This window comes from Oncorhynchus tshawytscha, linkage group LG02 (assembly GCF_018296145.1).
Source record: "Oncorhynchus tshawytscha isolate Ot180627B linkage group LG02, Otsh_v2.0, whole genome shotgun sequence".
In the NCBI taxonomy this organism is placed as follows: Eukaryota; Metazoa; Chordata; class Actinopteri; order Salmoniformes; family Salmonidae; genus Oncorhynchus; species Oncorhynchus tshawytscha.
In genome coordinates this window covers 8,493,411-8,516,795 of record NC_056430.1, presented here as the reverse complement: position 1 = coordinate 8,516,795, position 23,385 = coordinate 8,493,411, and the positions used below count along the sequence as shown (strand labels likewise).

The following is a 23,385-nucleotide window of genomic DNA, read 5'->3' as shown; positions in this document are numbered from 1 at the left end:
CAGTTAACTCAGGATGGATGGGAGACAGTAGACAGTTAACTCAGGATGGATGGGAGACAGTTAACTCAGGATGGATGGGAGACAGTTAACTCAGGATGGATAGGAGACAGTAGACAGCTAACTCCTCTGATGTGACCATACATAAGGCCCTGAGTATTCCGTGACCAAAGTTAGTCAGGGTTATTCCAGGCCGGGTCACAGGGTTAGATCCACTCTTGGATCGTAGTGTTGTACTAACTGGCTTATTAAAAGGTATCGTATGCGTGTGTGGGCTCTACTTCTACAAGTTGTCTTCAGCTCAGCACCACTTAACAAGGAGTTATGTTTTATACAGACTACAGAACAATGTGGCGTACCTGTTGTCCCCTGAAGCCAGAGTAGGACAGGGTGTCTGGCAGGGTCACCAGTAGCTGGGCGGCATGGGCATCGTCACCGTCCTTCTCAGGGTACAGAGGTTCAGAGGGCATGTTGGTGACGGTCACCTCCAACACCACGGACCTCTGGTCAGACAGAGAGAAAACGGACACCTCCTCATCATCTCTGGATATGAGAAGAGAATGAGGAAATAGATATGAAGGAACAGAAGAGTGAAACAAAATGGTAGAATGATACTGTACCACATCTCAGGAAGGAGGAGGATAAACACATTTATAAACCTGGGTGGTTCGAGCCCTGAATGCTGGGTGTGGCAAACACTTATTTTTACTACTCTAATTACCTTGGTAACCAGTTTATAATAGCAATAAGGCTCCTCAGGGGGTTGTGGTATATGGCCAATAAACCACGGTTAAGGGCTGTATCCAGGCACTCTGCGTTGTGTCGTGCATAAGAACAGCCCATAGCTGTGGTTTATTGTCCATACACCGAACCCCCTCGTTCCTTATGAAATACACAGAGGAACAGAAGAAGAGAACAGCGGTGTCCCCCCCCCCCAAAAAATACACTTTTTAAAGCAACTCAATCCGGCTTTAAATTAACTCTCGAAAGTTGCAATAGTAGAAGGAACAAGGTGACTTTTTTGTGATGGGTGACATTTAGTAGGTGACATCATCAGTTCCTCTCGTCATGTCAGTCATTACAGATCCTGGAGAGCTACAGTATGTATAACTGGTCAGTCCTGTCCAGATCAACCAGCCCATGTCAGCTACTGTTTTTTAATTTCTATTTTTTTTCCCGCACATAGATATTTTTTTTTTTACATGAATACACGTTAGACACAATGTGTAGAATATAAAAATGTGTATTCCTACTAACTTTGGCAGAGGGGTGAAGAGGTCAGAGGTTATAGGTCGGGTTCCAAACTGGTAGGTCAACTTCAGGTTGCTCTGACAGATATTATCATCACCACAGCCTTCCCTCAGGAAATTCACCTGCAACATATCAGACAGACTTGAGATAAATAAAGGCAAAGACATTTTTATTTTGTTTTTTTAAGTCACTATAGGACTGATGAAAGTTGATCTTGTTGGTGTGGAACTGACCTCAGAGTGCAGGGTGTTGGAGGTGGCAACACCCAGTACGGGAGACAGTTGTTCCTCTGGGTTAGTGTCTGAGGACAACATGGGGGGTCTGATAGTGTGGGTGATGGCCAGGGCGATGGGACGCAGCTTGTCACGGATATTCTCCTGCACCGGAAATAATCATTCAACCATTTTTCAAAGAGATTATATTATATGGAAGTCAATTGGTATCTATCTACAAATTATATCTGGAGTTTATAACTTATAGCAGACCTGAGTTTAAATAATGTTTGTTTTCATTCAGGATTTATTCAACTTTTCAAAAATAAAGCACATCTGAAACACTATTTCTTCCCAGGGTTGGGAACACTATGCAACATCTAAAGCAACAGAGCTTTGACAACAACAACAACAACACCACGTATAATGCTGGATGAAGTTACTCTGTGATTATATTTTAGTTACAGTGAGACTACTGTTCTGCATTGAGGCTGATTGTCTTGTAAAACCATCAGGATAAAGAGCAAAATAATGTAAATGGGTTAACAACACCACCAACAACACAAAACACCAACAACAACACCAACAACACAAAACACCAACAACAACACCAACAACACAAAACACCAACAACAACACCAACACAAAACACCAACAACAACATCAACGCAAAACACCAACAACAACACCAACACAAAACACCAACAACAACACCAACACAAAACACCAACAACACAAAACACCAACAACAACACCAACAACACAAAACACCAACAACAACACCAACAACACAAAACACCAACACCAACACCAACAACAACAACAACAACACCTACAACAACACCAACAACACCTACAACAACACCAACAACACAACAACAACACCAACAACACAACAACAACAACACCTACAACAACACCAACAACACAACAACAACACCAACAACACAACAACAACACCAACACCAACACAAAACACCAACAACAACACCAACAACACAAAACACCAACAACAACACCAACAACACAAAACACCAACAACACCAACACTAACAACACATCAACAACACCTACAACAACACCAACAACACAACAACAACAACACAACACCAACAACACAACAACAACACCAACACCAACACAAACACCAACAACACTAACACAAAACACCAACAACACCAACAACACAACAACAACACCAACACCAACACAAAACACCAACAACACAACAACACCAACACAAAACACCAACAACACCAACAACAACAACACCAACACCAACAACACATCAACACCAACAACACAACAACAACAACACCAACAACACAACAACAACAACACCAACAACACAACACCAACAACACCAACACCAACACAAAACGCCAACAACACCTACAACAACACCAACAACACAACAACAACAACACCAACACCAACAACACATCAACACCACCTACAACAACACAACACCAACAACACAACAACACAACAACAACACCAACACCAACACATAACACCAACACAAAACACCAACACCAACACAAAAGGCCAACACCAACAACACAACAACAACACCTACAATAACACCAACAACAACACAACAACAACACAACAACACAACAACAACAAACACAATAACAACAAACATCAGTTCTCGACTGTCAGCCCTTTACGTGTAGTTGGAAGGTGGCGCTCCGGCAGGCGGGATGGCGTTGACCCTTCAGCGCCACCTCATCAGTGTGTGTGTACTCCGCCTCCTGTGCACTCCGACCCAGGAAGCTAACACGGTGGGGCAGGCCCAGCTTCCTGCGCTCGGTGTCAGCCTCGAAGAGTAGAACCAGGGCTAGAGGGGAAGGACGGAGGGAGGGGAAATGTCAGCAAACCAGGGAACAGCCCAGCTCATTTAATTAAGGACGGAGGGAGGGGAAATGTCAGCACACCAAGGGAACAGCCCAGCTCATTTAATTAAGGACGGAGGGAGGGGAAATGTCAGCACACCAAGGGAACAGCCCAGCTCATTTAATTAAGGACGGAGGGAGGGGAAATGTCAGCACACCAAGGGAACAGCCCAGCTCATTTAATTAAGGACGGAGGGAGGGAAATGTCAGCACACCAAGGGAACAGCCCAGCTCATTTAATTAAGGACGGAGGGAGGGGAAATGTCAGCACACCAAGGGAACAGCCCAGCTCATTTAATTAAGGACGGAGGGAGGGGAAATGTCAGCACACCAAGGGAACAGCCCAGCTCATTTAATTAAGGACGGAGGGAGGGGAAATGGACACCAGGGAACAGCCCAGCTCATTTAATTAAGGACGGAGGGAGGGGAAATGTCAGCACACCAAGGGAACAGCCCAGTTCATTTGAAGCACAGACTGGAGTAAAAAAATAGAAGTGTTTCTAAACAGAGGTGTAACTTACTGATGTCTGGTGAGTATGACTCTGGATATGCAGTATAGGTGAAGCACACTTTGACCTCCACACTAATGACAGAAAACAACAGAGTTGACCGAGGCCTGTGTTAAATTCTCAACAGCAGAAACACAATAGCCTGGTTGCCAGTCTTTTTCTGCTTACACTAACTCCTTCACGGTTAGCAGAAGGTGAAAAGTAGACTGGCAACCAGGCTATAGGAACGCAAAAAAAAGGACTGGCAACCAGGCTATATGAACACAAAAAAGGACTGGCAACCAGGCTATATGAACACAAAAAAGGACTGGCAACCAGGCTATATGAATACAAAAAAAGACTGGCAACCAGGCTATATGAACACAAAAAGGACTGGTAACCAGGCTATATGAACACAAAAAAGGACTGGTAACCAGGCTATATGAACACAAAAAAGGACTGGTAACCAGGCTGTATGAACACAAAAAAGGACTGGTAACCAGGCTATATGAACACAAAAAAGGACTGGTAACCAGGCTATATGAACACTATATGAAAAAAGGACTGGTAACCAGGCTATATGAACACAAAAAAGGACTGGCAACCAGGCTATATGAACACAAAAAAGGACTGGCAACCAGGCTATATGAACACAAAAAAGGACTGGCAACCAGGCTATATGAACACAAAAAAGGACTGGCAACCAGGCTATATGAACACAAAAAAGGACTGGTAACCAGGCTATATGAACACAAAAAAGGACTGGTAACCAGGCTATATGAACACAAAAAAGGACTGGTAACCAGGCTATATGAACACAAAAAAGGACTGGTAACCAGGCTATATGAACACAAAAAAGGACTGGCAACCAGGCTATATGAACACAAAAAAGGACTGGCAACCAGGCTATATGAACACAAAAAAGGACTGGTAACCAGGCTATATGAACACAAAAAAGGACTGGTAACCAGGCTATATGAACACAAAAAGGACTGGCAACCAGGCTATATGAACACAAAAAAGGACTGGTAACCAGGCTATATGAACACAAAAAAGGACTGGTAACCAGGCTATATGAACACAAAAAAGGACTGGCAACCAGGCTATATGAACACAAAAAAGGACTGGTAACCAGGCTATATGAACACAAAAAAGGACTGGCAACCAGGCTATATGAACACAAAAAAGGACTGGTAACCAGGCTATATGAACACAAAAAAGGACTGGTAACCAGGCTATATGAACACAAAAAAGGACTGGCAACCAGGCTATATGAACACAAAAAAGGACTGGTAACCAGGCTATATGAACACAAAAAAGGACAAGTGAATGCAACCTACCACACTCCATCTCTCCCCTTGCAGTTGTGTTGCTCCAAGTCAATATAGTGCTGAGGTTCGATGGATACATCCCGGGTCACGTGAATGACGGGGCGAGACCTGTACAGAACCATCTTATCGCCGAGAGAGCCTACTGCCAGGTCAGGGTACAGGTTCCCATCGATGTCCAGGCCGCCTGAGATGGAGTAGCCAAACCGTTTCACCCCCTCGTTCACCCCTTCCAGGATCTGAGAGGGCAGAGTATAAACTACGTCAATTATCGGGGGGTGGATGGACAATAAAGCTTTTTATGTGAATTATAATTCTCACCTGTGCAGGCTTGGTGTCGATGCCCGAGAACGAGCCTCGGTAGATGAACACTTTCCCATCTCCATCGAACGGAGCCCCCACAGCGATGTCTGGACAGACACACAGATTGCCATACATTAGATGTAGGAGATCAGGCTCCAGCCCCTGGGTTCTGACTTACTTTACTGGCAATGGCAGTATGCAGGATTTATGATTTCTCTCAGGACAGTTGACGTTTCAACAATCGCTATATAGTTAAATAAAGGTTAAATAAATAAATACATTTTAAAAGATGTCTGAAATTATACACTATTCTCTATACAGTATAGTATATGACTTTTGACCAGGGACCATAGGGCTGCAGGGACCATAGGGCTCCAGGGACCATAGGGCTGCAGGGATCATAGGGCTGCAGGGACCATAGGGCTCCAGGGACCATAGGGCTCCAGGGACCATAGGGCTCCAGGGACCATAAGGCTCCAGGGACCATAAGGCTCCAGGGACCATAGGGCTCCAGGGACCATAGGGCTCCAGGGACCATAGGGCTCCAGGGACCATAGGGCTCCAGGGACCATAAGGCTCCAGGGACCATAAGGCTGTAGGGACCATAGGGCACCAGGGACCATAAGGCTCCAGGGACCATAGGGCTCCAGGGACCATAAAGGCACCAGGGACCATAAGGCTGTAGGGACCATAAGGCTCCAGGGACCATAAGGCTGTAGGGACCATAGGGCTCTTATTGGTGTTGTTTGTCTGTAATTTTTGTAATGACTTGGTGCTGCCTATCTTGGCCAGGACCTTCTTGAAAAATAGATTTTAAATCTCAATGAGCCCTTCCTTGTTAAATAAAAGTTTAATAAATAATAAATACATAAAATAGGGCACTACATAGGGAATAGGGTGTCTTTTGAGACACAGAAATACAGTACCAGTCAAAGATTGGACACACCTACTGATTCAAGGGTTTTTCTTAATTAAAAAAAAACGATTTTCTATATTGTAGAATAATAATGAAGACATCGAAACTATGAAATAACACACATATATTTGAGATTCTTCAAACTAGGCCACCCTTTACCACGATGACAGCTTTGCACACATTATTCCATAATGTAGAAAATTGTAAAAAATAAAGAAAAACCCCTTGAATGACTAGGTGTGTCCAAACTTTTGACTGGTACTGTATTTAATAAAAACAGTTAGTCAGTCCCCTCGGTCCACTCAGTCCCCTCGGTCCACTCAGTCCCTTCATGCAGTCAATTGTAAATGAAGGCACGTTAAATAAAGTTTAACTTGACCGAGTCAATCCTCACCATCATATCCGTCCTGGTCCAGGTCTCCCACATTGTTGACGGTCAGTCCAAACATGGAGTCATGAGTTCCGTTGAGCCTGATTGGCTGAGCGTACTCCCAGTTACCGAATCGGTTGAGGAAGATGTACACAGCACCTCCGATCTCTGTCTTCCTGTCAAAATAGTTGGGAGCTCCCACTATCAGGTCTGTCCAGCTGAGAGAGAGGACAGGGAGTTTGAAGTTTTACAAATGATTTTGAATTCAATCACTTTCTTGACAGCATTCCTTTCCATTTTAACAAAACTTTCCAAACATGTTTGGTCAGAAAGTGGTCAGAAAGTTACTTTTTAGACCTGAATGCTAAAACATTTAGTCATTTTGCAAACCCCAGCATACCATGAGACATGTGTTCATCACTGGAAAAGATAAAAAGTTGAGTTTGATATCATTTAAAAGCTTACGAACAGGGTTGTCAAACTATTGTATTATTTCTTAAAATAAGAAATTATGTTATTTTTAAACCTTTAACATAAATTACCTAAAAAATGTCTAAACTCCTATATTTTCATATTTGCAGATGCTGTTGCTTGTAACCTATTTCACATCATCTAAGGTTTTTTGTTTTGTGGTAACACCCTCGGTTGTGGCACAACATGTTCTTGAAAACAAGGTGGGTGTCATTTCAATCATAGATATAGAATTGATAGAATGGACCTATGGTCAGAACATGGCAATTTAGCTGGTACACCATGTAAATGTAAATTGAATTGAAATAACATTTTGTGAAACAGCACAGTTGGGAAAAAAAAGATATGTCTAATAGAAAAATTTAAACTGGATGGTGTTCTGGATGATGTTTAAACTGGATGGTGTTTAAACTGGATGATGTTTAAACTGGATGGTGTTTAAACTGGATGGTGTTTAACCTGGATGGTGTTTAAACTGGATGGTGTTTAACCTGGATGGTGTTTAACCTAGATGGTGTTTAACCTAGATGGTGTTTAAACTGGATGGTGTTTAAACTGGATGGTGTTTAAACTGGATGGTGTTCTGGATGATGTTTAAACTGGATGGTGTTCTGGATGATGTTTAAACTGGATGGTGTTTAAACTGGATGGTGTTTAAACTGGATGGTGTTTAAACTGGATGGTGTTTAAACTGGATGGTGTTTAAACTGGATGGTGTTTAAACTGGATGGTGTTTAAACTGGATGGTGTTTAAACTGGATGGTGTTTAACCTGGATGGTGTTCTAGATGGTGTTTAAACTGGATGGTGTTTAAACTGGATGGTGTTTAACCTGGATGGTGTTTAAACTGGATGGTGTTTAAACTGGATGGTGTTTAAACTGGATGGTGTTTAAACTGGATGGTCTTCTGGATGGTGTTTAAACTGGATGGTGTTTAAACTGGATGGTGTTCTGGATGATGTTTAAACTGGATGGTGTTTAACCTAGATGGTGTTTAAACTGGATGGTGTTTAACCTAGATGGTGTTTAACCTAGATGGTGTTTAAACTGGATGGTGTTTAACCTAGATGGTGTTTAACCTAGATGGTGTTTAACCTAGATGGTGTTTAAACTGGATGGTGTTTAACCTGGATGGTGTTTAAACTGGATGGTGTTTAAACTGGATGGTCTTCTGGATGGTGTTTAAACTGGATGGTGTTTAACCTGGATGGTGTTTAACCTGGATGGTGTTTAACCTGGATGGTGTTTAACCTAGATGGTGTTTAAACTGGATGGTGTTTAACCTGGATGGTGTTTAAACTGGATGGTGTTTAAACTGGATGGTCTTCTGGATGGTGTTTAAACTGGATGGTGTTTAACCTGGATGGTGTTTAACCTGGATGGTGTTTAACCTAGATGGGAAGGGTTGAGGTTGAGGGAAGCTGAAGGCCGGGACTAAATATATTTTTTTTAAACGACAAGATAACTCATGTAAAATATACTGTGTCCGTAAAATGAATATAGTATGTATAAGCTGGAAGCGCCTAAGTGTTGTTGTCCATTAGTTTACTCCAATTAGGGGACGGGTGGTAGGGGTAGGTGAAAGAACAACGCTGATTCGATCAGTGTGTGTGACCAGTGGGTACTCTCATTCAAGTAAATATTATCTGATTTGTGGATGCACGAATCACTGCTTTTAACCAGGGCAAGTTGACCAGAAACATGACCGAATTACAAACAGTGTAGCTATTCTCTCCGCAAGGCAATCAAACAAACTAAGCGTCAGTATAGAGACAAAGTAGAGTCGCAATTCAACGGCTCAGACACAAGAGGTATGTGGCAGGGTCTACAGTCAATCACCGATTACAAAAAGAAAACCAGCCCCAACGCGGACCAGGATGTCTTGCTCCCACACAGACTAAACAGGAGGCTGAAGAAATTCGGCTTGTCACCAAAAGCACTCACAAACATCTACAGATGCACAATCGAGAGCATCCTGGCGGGCTGTATCACCGCCTGGTACGGCAACTGCTCCGCCCACAACCGTAAGGCTCTCCAGAGGGTAGTGAGGTCTGCACAACGCATCACCGGGGGCAAACTACCTGCCCTCCAGGACACCTACACCACCCGATGTCACAGGAAGGCCATAAAGATCATCAAGGACAACAACCACCCGAGCCACTGCCTGTTCACCCCGCTATCGTCCAGAAGGCGAGGTCAGTACAGGTGCATCAAAGCTGGGACCGAGAGACGGAAAAACAGCTTCTATCTCAAGGCCATCAGACTGTTAAACAGCCACCACTAACATTGAGTGGCTGCTGCCAACACACTGACTCAACTCCAGCCACTTTAATAATGGGAATTGATGGGAAATGATATATCACTAGCCACTTTAAACAATGCTACCTAATATAATGTTTACATACCCTACATTATTCATCTCATATGTATATGTATATACTGTACTCTATATCATCTACTGCATCTTTATGTAATACATGTATCACTAGCCACTTTAACTATGCCACTTTGTTTACATAGTCATCTCATATGTATATACTGTACTCGATACCATCTACTGTATCTTGCCTATGCCGCTCTGTACCATCACTCACTCATATGTCTTTATGTACATATTCTTTATCATCCTACAATTGTGTGTATAAGGTAGTAGTTTTGGAATTGTTAGCTAGATTACTTGTTGGTTATTACTGCTTTGTCGGACCTAGAAGCACAATTATTTCTCTACACTCGCATTAACATCTGCTAACCATGTGTATGTGACAAATCAAATTTGATTAGATTTGACCAGTTGGTACATTTATCAGCCAAAACGTGACACCCACCCTGTATTTAAGATGGTCGGCACAACACAAAAGCCTTGGATAATATAAAATAGGGTCTAAGCTACAATAAATGGGAAATAGGGTCTAAGCTACTGTTGAGCCATGGTTACTATGGCTACAGACTAACTGTGTATGCATTCCTGTGCACGGCTATCAATAGTAGCGGTAGTAGCAGTAGACATGCAGCTGATGTGACTCTCACCCATCACTGTTGAGCCATGGTTACTATGGCTACAGACTAACTGTGTATGCATTCCTGTGCACGGCTATCAATAGTAGCAGCAGACATGCAGCTGATTGACTCTCACCCATCACTGTTGAGCCATGGTTACTATGGCCAGACAGAGTATGCATTCCTGTGCACGGCTATCAATAGTAGTAGTAAGTAGACATGCAGCTGATGTGACTCTCCCCATCACTGTTGAGCCATGGTTACTATGTCTTTACAGACTAACAGCATGCATTCCTGTGATTGGCTATCAATAGTAGCAGCAGATGTGCTCCCACCCATCACTGTTGAGATCAGCCTGGCAAGGCATCATGAGATACAGTTATTAGGAAGAACCCAGCTCCTCTCCCCACAGGATGTGTGTGTGGCACCAGGTGTGTACATGTTGTCTTTGTGCAACAGCACCACCGCTCCCGTGTGATTGGTGTGTGTGTGTGTGTGTGTGTGTCAGCTCCCCATGGCTCGTTATGTCGTTAGCAGAGTCCAGCTCATCTCCTTTAGTGTTCTCTCAACCTGGAGCAAGGCATCATGAGATAACAGTTATTAGAAGTAGTGTGTGTGTGTGTGTGTGTGTGTGTGTGTGTGTGTGTGTGTGTGTGTGTGTGTGTGTGTGTGTGTGTGTGTGTGTGTGTGTGTGTGTGTGTGTGTGTGTGTGTGTACTGTATATCGACCATAGTCTCTCTCTAAGCTCATCTCCTTTAGTGTTCTCTCATCCTTGTTGTAATAAAATGTAGCCTAAGTGGCTATTGATTTAATGGAAAACACATGATGAGTGTAATGTCCCTTAGTTTGTCGTAAAGGGAGGGACGAGCTGCCCTCCTCCCTGTCAGAGAGAGCAGTGTGTGTGTGTGTTTGTTGTCTGTCAGTCAGTCGGTCGGTCTGTGTGTCTGTGTCTGTCTGTGTCTGTGTCTTCTCCCCCATAAAGAGATAAAGACTAGGCCCATGTGTGTGGTAGGAAAAGAAACATGAGGTAACATCTTAGCAGATCTCTTGTTTTACTCTAATGCAGCAGATGTTGCTGCTCAGGAAGCACGTAAACAGAGCAGTCTAGCGTTCATCTTGCTTCTGCTTCAATGGGATTTACTCCCTCAGGAATGTGAGGGGTGTGTCTACATACAATTCAGGTATAGTGTAATAGTGTAATAGTGAAATAGTGTAATAGTGTAATAGTGTAATAGTGTAATAGTGAAATAGTGTCATAGTGTCAAAGTGCAATAGTGTAATAGTGTAATAGTGTAATAGTGTAATAGTGAAATAGTGTAATAGTGTAATAGTGTAATAGTGTAATAGTGAAATAGTGTAATAGTGTAATAGTGTAATAGTGTAATAGTGAAATAGTGAAATAGTGTAATAGTGTCATAGTGTAATAGTGAAATAGTGAAATAGTGTAATAGTGTAATAGTGAAATAGTGTAATAGTGTAATAGTGAAATAGTGTAATAGTGTAATAGTGTCAAAGTGCAATAGTGTAATAGTGAAATAGTGTAATAGTGTAATAGTGTAATAGTGTAATAGTGAAATAGTGTAATAGTGAAATAGTGTAATAGTGTAATCGTGTAATAGTGTAATAGTGAAATAGTGAAATAGTGTAATAGTGTCATAGTGTAATAGTGTAATAGTGAAATAGTGAAATAGTCTAATAGTGTAATAGTGTAATAGTGAAATAGTGTAATAGTGTAATAGTGAAATAGTGTAATAGTGTCATAGTGTAATAGTGTAATAGTGAAATAGTGAAATAGTGTAATAGTGTAATAGTGTAATAGTGTAATAGTGAAATAGTGAAATAAATAGTGTAATAGTGTAATAGTGAAATAGTGTAATAGTGTAATAGTGAAATAGTGTAATAGTTTAATAGTGTCATAGTGCAATAGTGTAATAGTGTCATAGTGTAATAGTGTAATAGTGTCATAGTGTAATAGTGTCATAGTATAATAATGTAATAGTGTAATAGTGTCATAGTGTAATAGTGAAATAGTGTAATAGTGTAATAATGTCACAGTGTAATAGTGTCATAGTGTAATAGTGTAATAGTGTAATAGTGTAATAGTGTAATAGTGAAATAGAGAAAGAAGAGGGAATTGAACGTGCACGTGGTGCGAAAATCTAACTTTGTTTCAACAAACTGTGTGAAAAAAATATCAGATACAAATCAAATAATAAAACATGTAAAAACAGGCAAACACACTAAACAGCGACAGCTATGTTCCAGTCCAACATGCGGTGTTGTGAGACGGAGAGGAGAGGATTGGCAGTGACCTGTGTTAGTCGAAAGGTCAACATACAGGGAGACGCTCAAAGACAAACACAGAGACGGCGGCTGTGTCGGAAAACATTACTAGCCATCAAATCCTTGGAAACAACGACAGAGAAATCAATGATGTGACAGCTTGTAACATTTTTCGAACAGACACAAAGACAGACTAAAGCATCTCGTCGACAAACAGACATAAAGACAGACTAAAGCATCTCGTCGACAAACAGACATAAAGACAGACTAAAGCATCTCGTCGACAAACAGACACAAAGACAGACTAAAGCATCTCGTCGACAAACAGACATAAAGACAGACTAAAGCATCTCGTAGACAAACAGACACAAAGACAGACTAAAGCATCTCGTAGACAAACAGACACAAAGACAGACTAAAGCATCTCGTAGACAAACAGACACAAAGACAGACTAAAGCATCTCGTAGACAAACAGACACAAAGAACAGACAAACAGACAGACTAAAAGACAAACAGACTAAAGCATCTCGTAGACAAACAGACACAAAGACAGACTAAAGCATCTCGTAGACAAACAGACACAAAGAACAGACTAAAGCATCTCGTAGACAAACAGACACAAAGACAGACTAAAGCATCTCGTAGACAAACAGACACAAAGACAGACTAAAGCATCTCGTAGACAAACAGACACAAAGAACAGACTAAAGCATCTCGTAGACAAAGAGACAAGTATTGAGCAGCTCCAGGGAGACAGGTGTGTGGAATGATACAGTTTGAGTTGAGAACCAGTAAAAGGAAAGGCCTAAATACCACAGAAGTCAACATTACAACTCCAGGAAGTCTTTTTATCAGGCCTTTAGTGAAGGATTTACCACACAGTTTCCCTTTCACACAGCAGTCTGATCTGCTTTTTCCTTTTACTCAGAAGTCCAATCTTCTATGTGAAAGCTATAAAAGGGAACCGAGGCTTTGTCCCGTTATGTTTTAAAAAAAGAGAAATGGGACCCAACGGGTTGGGGAATGTGGCCGCTGAGGAAAGACATCAAACACAGTTGTGTTGTGCAGCTGTCAAAAGTGTCAAGCCTCACGGTTGTAAAGCTTATGTTAGGTTAGACTATGTGGTAAAAATAAATAAAAAATTGAAAAGGCTACATAGCCCGAGAATCAACGGAAAGCTGAAATCTGAATAGGATCTAAATATATTGTTGCAGCTTTACTTACATTATCTGATTGCATATTTTATCAGTAGTTTACAAAGGGGGTTTTCTTTTAACGGAACATCGTGTGAGTCACATATTTTTTTTAAACAATCTAGAAAACGGACATTTCGCTTTTCATTGGCTGTATTTATTTTGGCAGGAACTCTGGAAAACCTGGGCCTGACTGAGCAGTTGACTGGGCTGGGCTCCCTATCCAACGATAATCTGATTTAATGGCTACGATCTTAGAAGAAACACAGTGTAAAACTGCTGCTGCTGGGTACTGACTGAATAATACGAATCACTCAGTCGAGAGACTAGAGGCCAGTTTCCCAAACACATATGAAGGCCAGTCCAGGACTAAGAAGTATTTTCAAGAGACTCTCCGTTAAGCATATACTTTTAAGTACAGAACTAGTAACATCACTACTGTCTGTCTATAAATAACCAATAATAACACTACTGTCTATCTATAAATAACCAGTAATAACACTACTGTCTGTTTATAAATAACCAGTAATATCACTACTGTCTGTGTATAAATAACCAGTAATATCACTACTGTCTATCTATAAATAACCAGTAATAACACTACTGTCTGTCTATAGATAACCAGTAATAACACTACTGTCTGTTTATAAATAACCAGTAATATCACTACTGTCTATCTATTAATAACCAATAATAACACTACTGTCTGTTTATAAATAACCAGTAATATCACTACTGTCTGTTTATAAATAACCAGTAATATAACTACCGTCTGTCTATTAATAACTAGTAATAACACTACTGTCTGTTTATAAATAACCAATAATAACACTAGTGTCTGTTTATAAATAACCAGTAATAACACTAGTGTCTGTTTATAAATAACAAGTAATAACACTGTAATATCACTACTGTCTGTTTATAAATAACAAGTAATATCACTACTGTCTGTCTATAAATAACTAGTAATTACACTACTGTCTGTTTATAAATAACTAGTAATAACACTACTGTCTGTCTATAAATAACCAGTAATATCACTACTGTCTGTTTATAAATAACTAGTAATATCACTACTGTCTGTCTATAAATAACTGGTAATAACACTACTGTCTGTCTATAAATAACCAGTAATAACACTACTGCCTGTTTATAAATAACCAGTAATAACACTACTGTCTGTCTATAAATAACCAGTAACATCACTACTGTCTGTCTTTTAATAACCAGTAACATCACTACTGTCTGTTTATAAATAACCGGTAATATCACTACTGTCTGTTTATAAATAACCAGTCATATCACTGTAACATCACTACTGTCTATCTATTAATAACCAATAATATCACTACTGTCTATAAATAACCAGTAATATCACTACTGTCTGTCTATAAATAACCAGTAATATCACTACTGTCTGTCTATAAATAACCAGTAATATCACTACTGTCTGTCTATAAATAACCAGTAATATCACTACTGTCTATCTATTAATAACCAGTAACATCACTACTGTCTATCTATTAATAACCAATAATAACACTACTGTCTGTCTATAAATAACCAGTAATATCACTACTGTCTGTTTATAAATAACCAGTAACATCACTACTGTCTATCTATTAATAACCAATAATAACACTACTGTCTGTCTATTAATAACCAGTAATAACACTACTGTCTGTTTATAAATAACCAATAATATCACTACTGTCTGTCTATAAATAACCAATAATATCACTACTGTCTGTCTATTAATAACCAGTAATAACACTACTGTCTGTCTATAAATAACCAATAATATCACTACTGTCTGTCTATTAATAACCAGTAATAACACTACTGTCTGTTTATAAATAACCAATAATATCACTACTGTCTGTCTATAAATAACCAGTAATATCACTACTGTCTGTCTATAAATAACCAGTAATATCACTACTGTCTGTCTATAAATAACCAGTAATATCACTACTGTCTATCTATTAATAACCAGTAATATCACTACTGTCTGTCTATAAATAACCAGTAACATCACTACTGTCTATCTATAAATAACCAGTAATATCACTACTGTCTATATATTAATAACCAGTAATATCACTACTGTCTATCTATAAATAACCAGTAATATCACTACTGTCTATCTATAAATAAATAACCAGTAACATCACTACTGTCTGTCTATAAATAACCAGTAATATCACTACTGTCTGTCTATAAATAACCAGTAATATCACTACTGTCTGTCTATAAATCTATCAAATAAATAACCAGTAATATCACTACTGTCTATCTATTAAATAACCTATAAATAAATAATAACACTACTGTCTGTCTATAAATAACCAGTAATATCACTACTGTCTGTCTATAAATAACCAGTAATATCACTACTGTCTGTCTATAAATAACCAGTAATATCACTACTGTCTGTCTATAAATAACCAGTAATATCACTACTGTCTGTCTATAAATAACCAGTAATATCACTACTGTCTGTCTATAAATAACCAGTAATATCACTACTGTCTGTCTATAAATAACCAGTAATATCACTACTGTCTGTCTATAAATAACCAGTAATATCACTACTGTCTGTCTATAAATAACCGGTAATATCACTACTGTCTGTTTATAAATAACCAGTCATATCACTGTAACATCACTACTGTCTATCTATTAATAACCAATAATATCACTACTGTCTATAAATAACCAGTAATATCACTACTGTCTGTCTATAAATAACCAGTAATATCACTACTGTCTGTCTATAAATAACCAGTAATATCACTACAGTCTGTCTGTAAATAACCAGTAACATCACTACTGTCTGTCTATAAATAACCAGTAATATCACTACTGTCTGTCTATAAATAACCAGTAATATCACTACTGTCTGTCTATAAATAACCAGTAATATCACTACTGTCTATCTATTAATAACCAATAATAACACTACTGTCTGTCTATAAATAACCGGTAATATCACTACTGTCTGTTTATAAAAAACCAGTAATATCACTACTGTCTATCTATTAATAACCAGTATTATCACTACTGTCTGTCTATAAATAACCAGTAATAACACTACTGTCTGTCTATAAATAACCGGTAATATCACTACTGTCTGTTTATAAATAACCAGTAATATCACTACTGTCTGTCTATAAATAACCAGTAATATCACTACTGTCTGTCTATAAATAACCGGTAATATCACTACTGTCTGTTTATAAATAACCAGTCATATCACTGTAACATCACTACTGTCTATCTATTAATAACCAATAATATCACTACTGTCTATAAATAACCAGTAATATCACTACTGTCTGTCTATAAATAACCAGTAATATCACTACTGTCTGTCTATAAATAACCAGTAATATCACTACAGTCTGTCTATAAATAACCAGTAACATCACTACTGTCTGTCTGTCTATAAATAACCAGTAATATCACTACTGTCTGTCTATAAATAACCAGTAATATCACTACTGTCTGTCTATAAATAACCAGTAATATCACTACTGTCTGTCTATAAATAAATAATATCACAGTCTATAAATAACCAGTAATATCACTACTGTCTGTCTATAAATAGCCAGTAATATCACTACTGTCTGTCTATAAATAACCAGTAATATCACTACTGTCTGTCTATAAATAACCAGTAATATCACTACTGTCTGTCTATAAATAACCAGTAATATCACTACTGTCTGTCTATAAATAACCAGTAATATCACTACTGTCTGTCTATAAATAAACAGTAATAGCAATACTGTCTGTTAGTAAGTGTGCATAGCTCCATATGTATGTCCAGTCATTATGTAATTTGGTTAGAGGATCAGGATCGATGGAGGCATGCTGCCAGTTAGATGTGAGGGGGTCAAAGGTTAAAATGGGCATTAAGGAAGTGGAGGAGGAGTGATCATTATGGAGAAGGGACAAGGCATCTCTAATGGAACCCTAGTCCTTATATAGTGCAATCGTTTTGACAAGGGCCCATAACGCTCTGGTTAAAAGTCATGCTAAGTATAGGCAATAGGGCTCCATATGGGGACATAGTCTCGTTGGTTTGTATAGAGGAGGAGGAGGTGAATAAAGAGATTTACAGTTTTGATGGAAACAATCGATCCGACGGACAGAACGTTATTGGTTAGAGTCCATTAGCCATCTAAAAAAAAGTGAATGAGCCAGTATCTACGTGTCCAAGGACCGCTGAGTTTAAACTACGCCTTCAAAATGAAGACGCTCTGAAGGCTCTGTTGCTATGACCTTCACTGGAACACTGTTACTATAGGAACTGTATCACATGGTGATCTCAGAACACGTTGTTCCCTGGGAGATTTGTCTTTTCTTTTCTTTCTGGTTTGCTTACTTCTTTCATATCGAAAACCTTTATTTACTTAGAAAAGTTATTTGTATCTACTAAATGTAGATAAGAATGTAGACATACAGCCAGTGGTGGATTTAGGTAGAGGTCCAGGGAGGCAGTTTGCCGGGGGCGGCACAGGGCGCCCGCACAAAAAAAAACGGAATGGTGACATTTGAGCGACCGGTTTTCTATCGCTCATTTCTCTCACCTCAATGATATCATGTCACCGTGTGAGACTGTGGGTCAATTCATCTTGTCGGAGTCGGAGCCCTGATTCTAGTTTGTGAGCTAGGCTGGCTACTGCCTGGGAAGGTCTCCCACTCAGAAGTACAAGATGGGGCGGGGGTAGGGTGGGGTAGGATGACCTCAGGTCTCCCCACTGGAAGCCTGGGGTAAGGGGGGGGGGGTAGGATGATCTCAGGTCTCCCACTGGAAGCCAAAGGTAGGGGGCGGGGGTAGGATGACCTCAGGTCTCCTCACTGGAAGCCAGAGGTAGGGGGCGGGGGTAGGATGACCTCAGGTCTCCTCACTGGAAGCCAGAGGTAGGGGGCGGGGGTAGGATGACCTCAGGTCTCCTCACTGGAAGCCCAGAGGTAGGGGCGGGGTAGGATGACCTCAGGTCTCCCCACTGGAAGCCAAAGGTAGGGGGCGGGGGTAGGATGACCTCAGGTCTCCCCACTGGAAGCCCGAGGTAGGGGGGGGGGAGGGGGTAGGATGACCTCAGGTCTCCCCACTGGAAGCCCGAGGTAGGGATGCGGGGGTAGGATGACCTCAGGTCTCCCCACTGGAAGCCCGAGGTAGGAGTAGCGGGGGAATCTATCAAATAGCGCACCTCTAACTTTGTACAATACGAATGCAATTAGCCAAATCAGTCAAACTACGAAATGCTACCAAATAAACCACAATTTATTCATAATACCGTTAATATAAAGTTTCACGGACACATTGTTGCATTATTTTCTGGTTTGTGCGAAGAGTCGTTGAAGAATAATATAAAACCAGTCTGCACCACCAATTTGTCTTTGTTACTTTTTTGTATATATTTATATCGTTTTAAATGTTATGATTATTTATTTGTGTTGTTCCAAATGTCTGAATAGAAATGACAGTTAGTGGAGAATGATGTGAACCCCCTGCCGAAGGGGGAGGAGCCATACAAGCTAGAACCGCCACTGGATAGAACCACCACCAAGGTACCCTGGACAGCTCCAGTCCACTACACCATACAGACAGACAGACGGACAGGCTTTACAGACCACTACACTATACAGACTGACAGACAGACAGGCTTTACAGACCACTACACTATACAGACTGACAGACAGACAGGCTTTACAGACCACTACACTATACAGACTGACAGACAGACAGGCTTTACAGACCACTACACTATACAGACTGACAGACAGACAGGCTTTACAGACCACTACACTATACAGACTGACAGACAGACAGGCTTTACAGACCACTACACATTACAGACGGACAGGCTTTACAGACCACTACACTATACAGACGGACATAAGGGACAGGCTTTACAGACCACTACACTATACAGACAGACAGGCTTTACAGACCACTACACATTACAGACAGACAGACTGTAACACAAAGAGAAATCAACATAGATTATACACAGGTTCTACAGTAGAGAAGGGCTAGCAGTGAGCACATAACCAACACAGGGGGTTAAGGGTAGATGGGAGAGTCAGGGTAAACCAGCACAGGAGGTAAGGGTAGATGGGAGAGTCAGGGTAAACCAACACAGGGTAGGTCTACAGTGTGTTAAGGGTAGACAGGAGAGTCAAGGTAAGTCTACAGTGTATTAATTAAGGGTAGACAGGAGAGTCAAGGTAAGTCTACAGTGTATTAATTAAGGGTAGACAGGAGAGTCAAGGTAAGTCTACAGTGTGTTAAGGGTAGACAGGAGAGTCAAGGTAAGTCTACAGTGTGTTAAGGGTAGACAGGAGAGTCAAGGTAAGTCTACAGTGTATTAATTAAGGGTAGACAGGAGAGTCAAGGTAAGTCTACAGTGTGTTAAGGGTAGACAGGAGAGTCGAGGTAAGTCTACAGTGTATTAATTAAGGGTAGACAGGAGAGTCAAGGTAAATCTACAGTGTATTAATTAAGGGTAGACAGGAGAGTCAGGGTAAATCTACAGTGTGTTTCACTCCCAGCTACAAACCTAAGTAGCTATTTTGAGCTACGTCCTCAAACATGGGCCGGTTGGAGCGTGGCTCCAGAGTTTTGTACACCAGAGCATCTTCATCAGGACTAGCCATGAACAAGAGCCCTGAGGCCCGAGAGAGAGGAAGATGAAGGAGAGAGAGGGGGCGGTGGGGGGAGTGGAGGAGTGGGGGAGAGATGGTGAGGGGAACAGGGTGACAAAGAGAGAGAAAGAGGGAGTGCAGGTGAGAAAGAAATGTGCTGTGATTGTGTGTGTGTGTGTGTGTTCTTCTTCCTGGTATTGCAGTGGGTTGTGGGTAAACCACTGGTACCCAACAGATGGACGACAAGACTGACTCACACTGGACCCAGAATTAGATCTGTTTGTGCTTTTAGCCAACTTCTCACACATGTGCTGTATGGCATTGGCATGACAGCAGAGTAGTTCGCTAAAGGACAAGCTGATCTGGGACCAGTCTATAACAGGCCCTGATGACTGTGGGAAAATAATACTCTTATTATTCTATTGCCGTATCTCTCACCCATGATTGGTCCATTCATGCGTAGCTACTTTATGTGGTAAAGTATTCCGAATATTGAGGTGGAGTGGAGCTGCCTACGGACAGGTCAGGGAGGGGCCCTACGGACCGATCAGGGAGGGGCCCTACAGACAGGTCAGGGAGGTGCCCTACGGACAGATCAGGGAGAGGCCCTACGAACAGGTCAGGGAGGGGCCCTATGGACAGGTCAGGGAGGGGCCCTACGGACAGATCAGGGAGGGCCCCTAAGGACAGGTCAGGGAGGGCCCCTACGGACAGGTCAGGGAGGGCCCCTAAGGACAGGTCAGGGAGGGGCCCTACAGACAGGTCAGGGAGTGGCCCTACAGACAGGTTAGGGCGGGGCCCTACAGACAGGTCAGGGAGGGGCCCTACGGACAGGTCAAGGAGGGGCCCTACGGACAGGTCAGGGAGGGGCCCTACGGACAGGTCAAGGAGGGGCCCTACGGACAGGTCAGGGAGGGGCCCTACAGACAGGTCAGGGAGGGGCCCTACGGACAGGTCAGGGAGGGGCCCTACGGACAGATCAGGGAGATGCCCTACGAACAGGTCAGGGAGGGGCCCTAAGGACAGGTCAGGGAGGGGCCCTACGGACAGATCAGGGAGGGGCCCTACGAACAGGTCAGGGAGGGCCCCTAAGGACAGGTCAGTGAGGGCCCCTAAGGACAGGTCAGGGAGGGCCCCTAAGGACAGGTCAGGGAGGGGCCCTACAGACAGGTCAGCGATGGCCCCTAAGGACAGGTCAGTGAGGGCCCCTAAGGACAGGTCAGGGAGGGCCCCTAAGGACAGGTCAGGGAGGGGCCCTACAGACAGGTCAGCGATGGCCCCTACCGACAGGTCATGGAGGGGCCCTACAGACAGGTCAGGGAGGGGGTCTACGGACAGGTATTTATTGTGGGTACAGTGTGCCGTCAGTCTGTTGTTGTCATCTTCCCAGGCCCTCTCTCCTTTCCTGTTCTGTGCTCAGTGAACTCCAGTGAGACAGGACAGCAGGCTAGCAGCAATGTGAGAGGAGCAGCAGAGGGCAGGGACGGTCCTACCCAGGTAACTATGGTAGGGAACTGGGATCAGCTGAGCATTCAGCTGTTTCTCATCCGCCACCTCATAAGGCCCGTCGTCATAGAAACCAAGATCCAACAGTGTCTGGTTTAGCAGCTGGACACGCATCTCTCCTGGAAGGAACAGAGTTATAGGACACAGACAGACAGATAGAAAGACAGACAGACAGACAGACAGAAAAACAGACAGACAGAAAAACAGACAGACAGCCATAGACACACACACACACACACACACACACACACACACACACAGTCAAGCACCCACCACACACATGAAGAGAGAGACAACTCCCACACATAAACACATAGATATCCACTGGACACAGTCATCTCCTGGGTTACACAATGCTGATGTCAAGTACCACATGATGTAATCGTTACTCCACCTAAGGCCTGTATAACATATGATACAGTGATCCATATCTCATATTGATCACTGATGTCTCATAATGATCAGCCCAATAACTAACTGCTGGGAATCAATTACTTTGATCCATCAGTATAACTACTAAGGCCAATCAGTATTATTGATTAGCTTTATAAATTAATGATTTGTCCAAGGAGAGAAATACAATTTTATGAAAAACTGAATTATGACTTTTGGGTATTTTTTAAAATATGGTTATTTATAACGATCTGCTGTTTGACCTGTGAACCTGAGCGTGAGCTCAGCTAGATAATGCAACCAATATACTGATTGGCCTTAGTAGTCATGCTGACGGATCAAAGTGATTGATTCCCGGCAGTTAGTTATTGGGCTGATTGATGGAACTGACATTATGAGTTATTATCACTGTATCGTATGATATACTGATTGATCTGTTTAGTGATCAGGGGTCTATCACTGTATCGTGTGATATACTGATTGATCTGTTTAGTGATCAGGGGTCTATCACTGTATCGTAGGATATACTGATTGATCTGTTTAGTGATCAGGGGTCTATCACTGTATCGTAGGATATACTGATTGATCTGTTTAGTGATCAGGGGTCTATCACTGTATCGTAGGATATACTGATTGATCTGTTTAGTGATCAGGGGTCTATCACTGTATCGTAGGATATACTGATTGATCTGTTTAGTGATCAGGGTCTATCACTGTATCGTAGGATATACTGATTGATCTGTTTAGTGATCAGGGGTCTATCACTGTATCGTAGGATATACTGATTGATCTGTTTAGTGATCAGTGGGGTCTATCACTGTATCGTGTGATATACTGATTGATCTGTTTAGTGATCAGGGGATCACTGTATCGGGTCTATCACTGTATCGTAGGATATACTGATTGATCTGTTTAGTGATCAGGGGTCTATCACTGTATCGTAGGATATACTGATTGATCTGTTTAGTGATCAGGGGTCTATCACTGTATCGTAGGATATACTGATTGATCTGTTTAGTGATCAGGGGTCTATCACTGTATCGTGAGATATACTGATTGATCTGTTTAGTGATCAGGGGTCTATCACTGTATCGTAGGATATACTGATTGATCTGTTTAGT

The 23,385-nt window shown here is 41.5% G+C and overlaps 1 protein-coding gene across 1 annotated transcript in view; it reads right to left on the bottom strand.

Annotated features, from left to right (window-relative positions):
• Positions 1 to 23,385, bottom strand: part of LOC112237061 (integrin alpha-7-like) — an 83,021-nt gene that overhangs the window by 24,349 nt on the left and 35,287 nt on the right. Inside the window, exons 4-14 of the mRNA XM_042304929.1 lie at positions 21,802 to 21,990; positions 20,882 to 21,669; positions 18,626 to 18,723; positions 6,788 to 6,981; positions 5,496 to 5,584; positions 5,187 to 5,413; positions 3,880 to 3,941; positions 3,134 to 3,303; positions 1,482 to 1,625; positions 1,255 to 1,370; positions 357 to 540 (exon numbers count right to left, since the gene is read on the bottom strand). Coding sequence (XP_042160863.1) covers positions 357 to 540; positions 1,255 to 1,370; positions 1,482 to 1,625; positions 3,134 to 3,303; positions 3,880 to 3,941; positions 5,187 to 5,413; positions 5,496 to 5,584; positions 6,788 to 6,981; positions 18,626 to 18,723; positions 20,882 to 21,669; positions 21,802 to 21,990 — 2,261 coding nt within the window. The remainder of the gene's footprint in view (positions 1 to 356; positions 541 to 1,254; positions 1,371 to 1,481; positions 1,626 to 3,133; positions 3,304 to 3,879; positions 3,942 to 5,186; positions 5,414 to 5,495; positions 5,585 to 6,787; positions 6,982 to 18,625; positions 18,724 to 20,881; positions 21,670 to 21,801; positions 21,991 to 23,385) is intronic.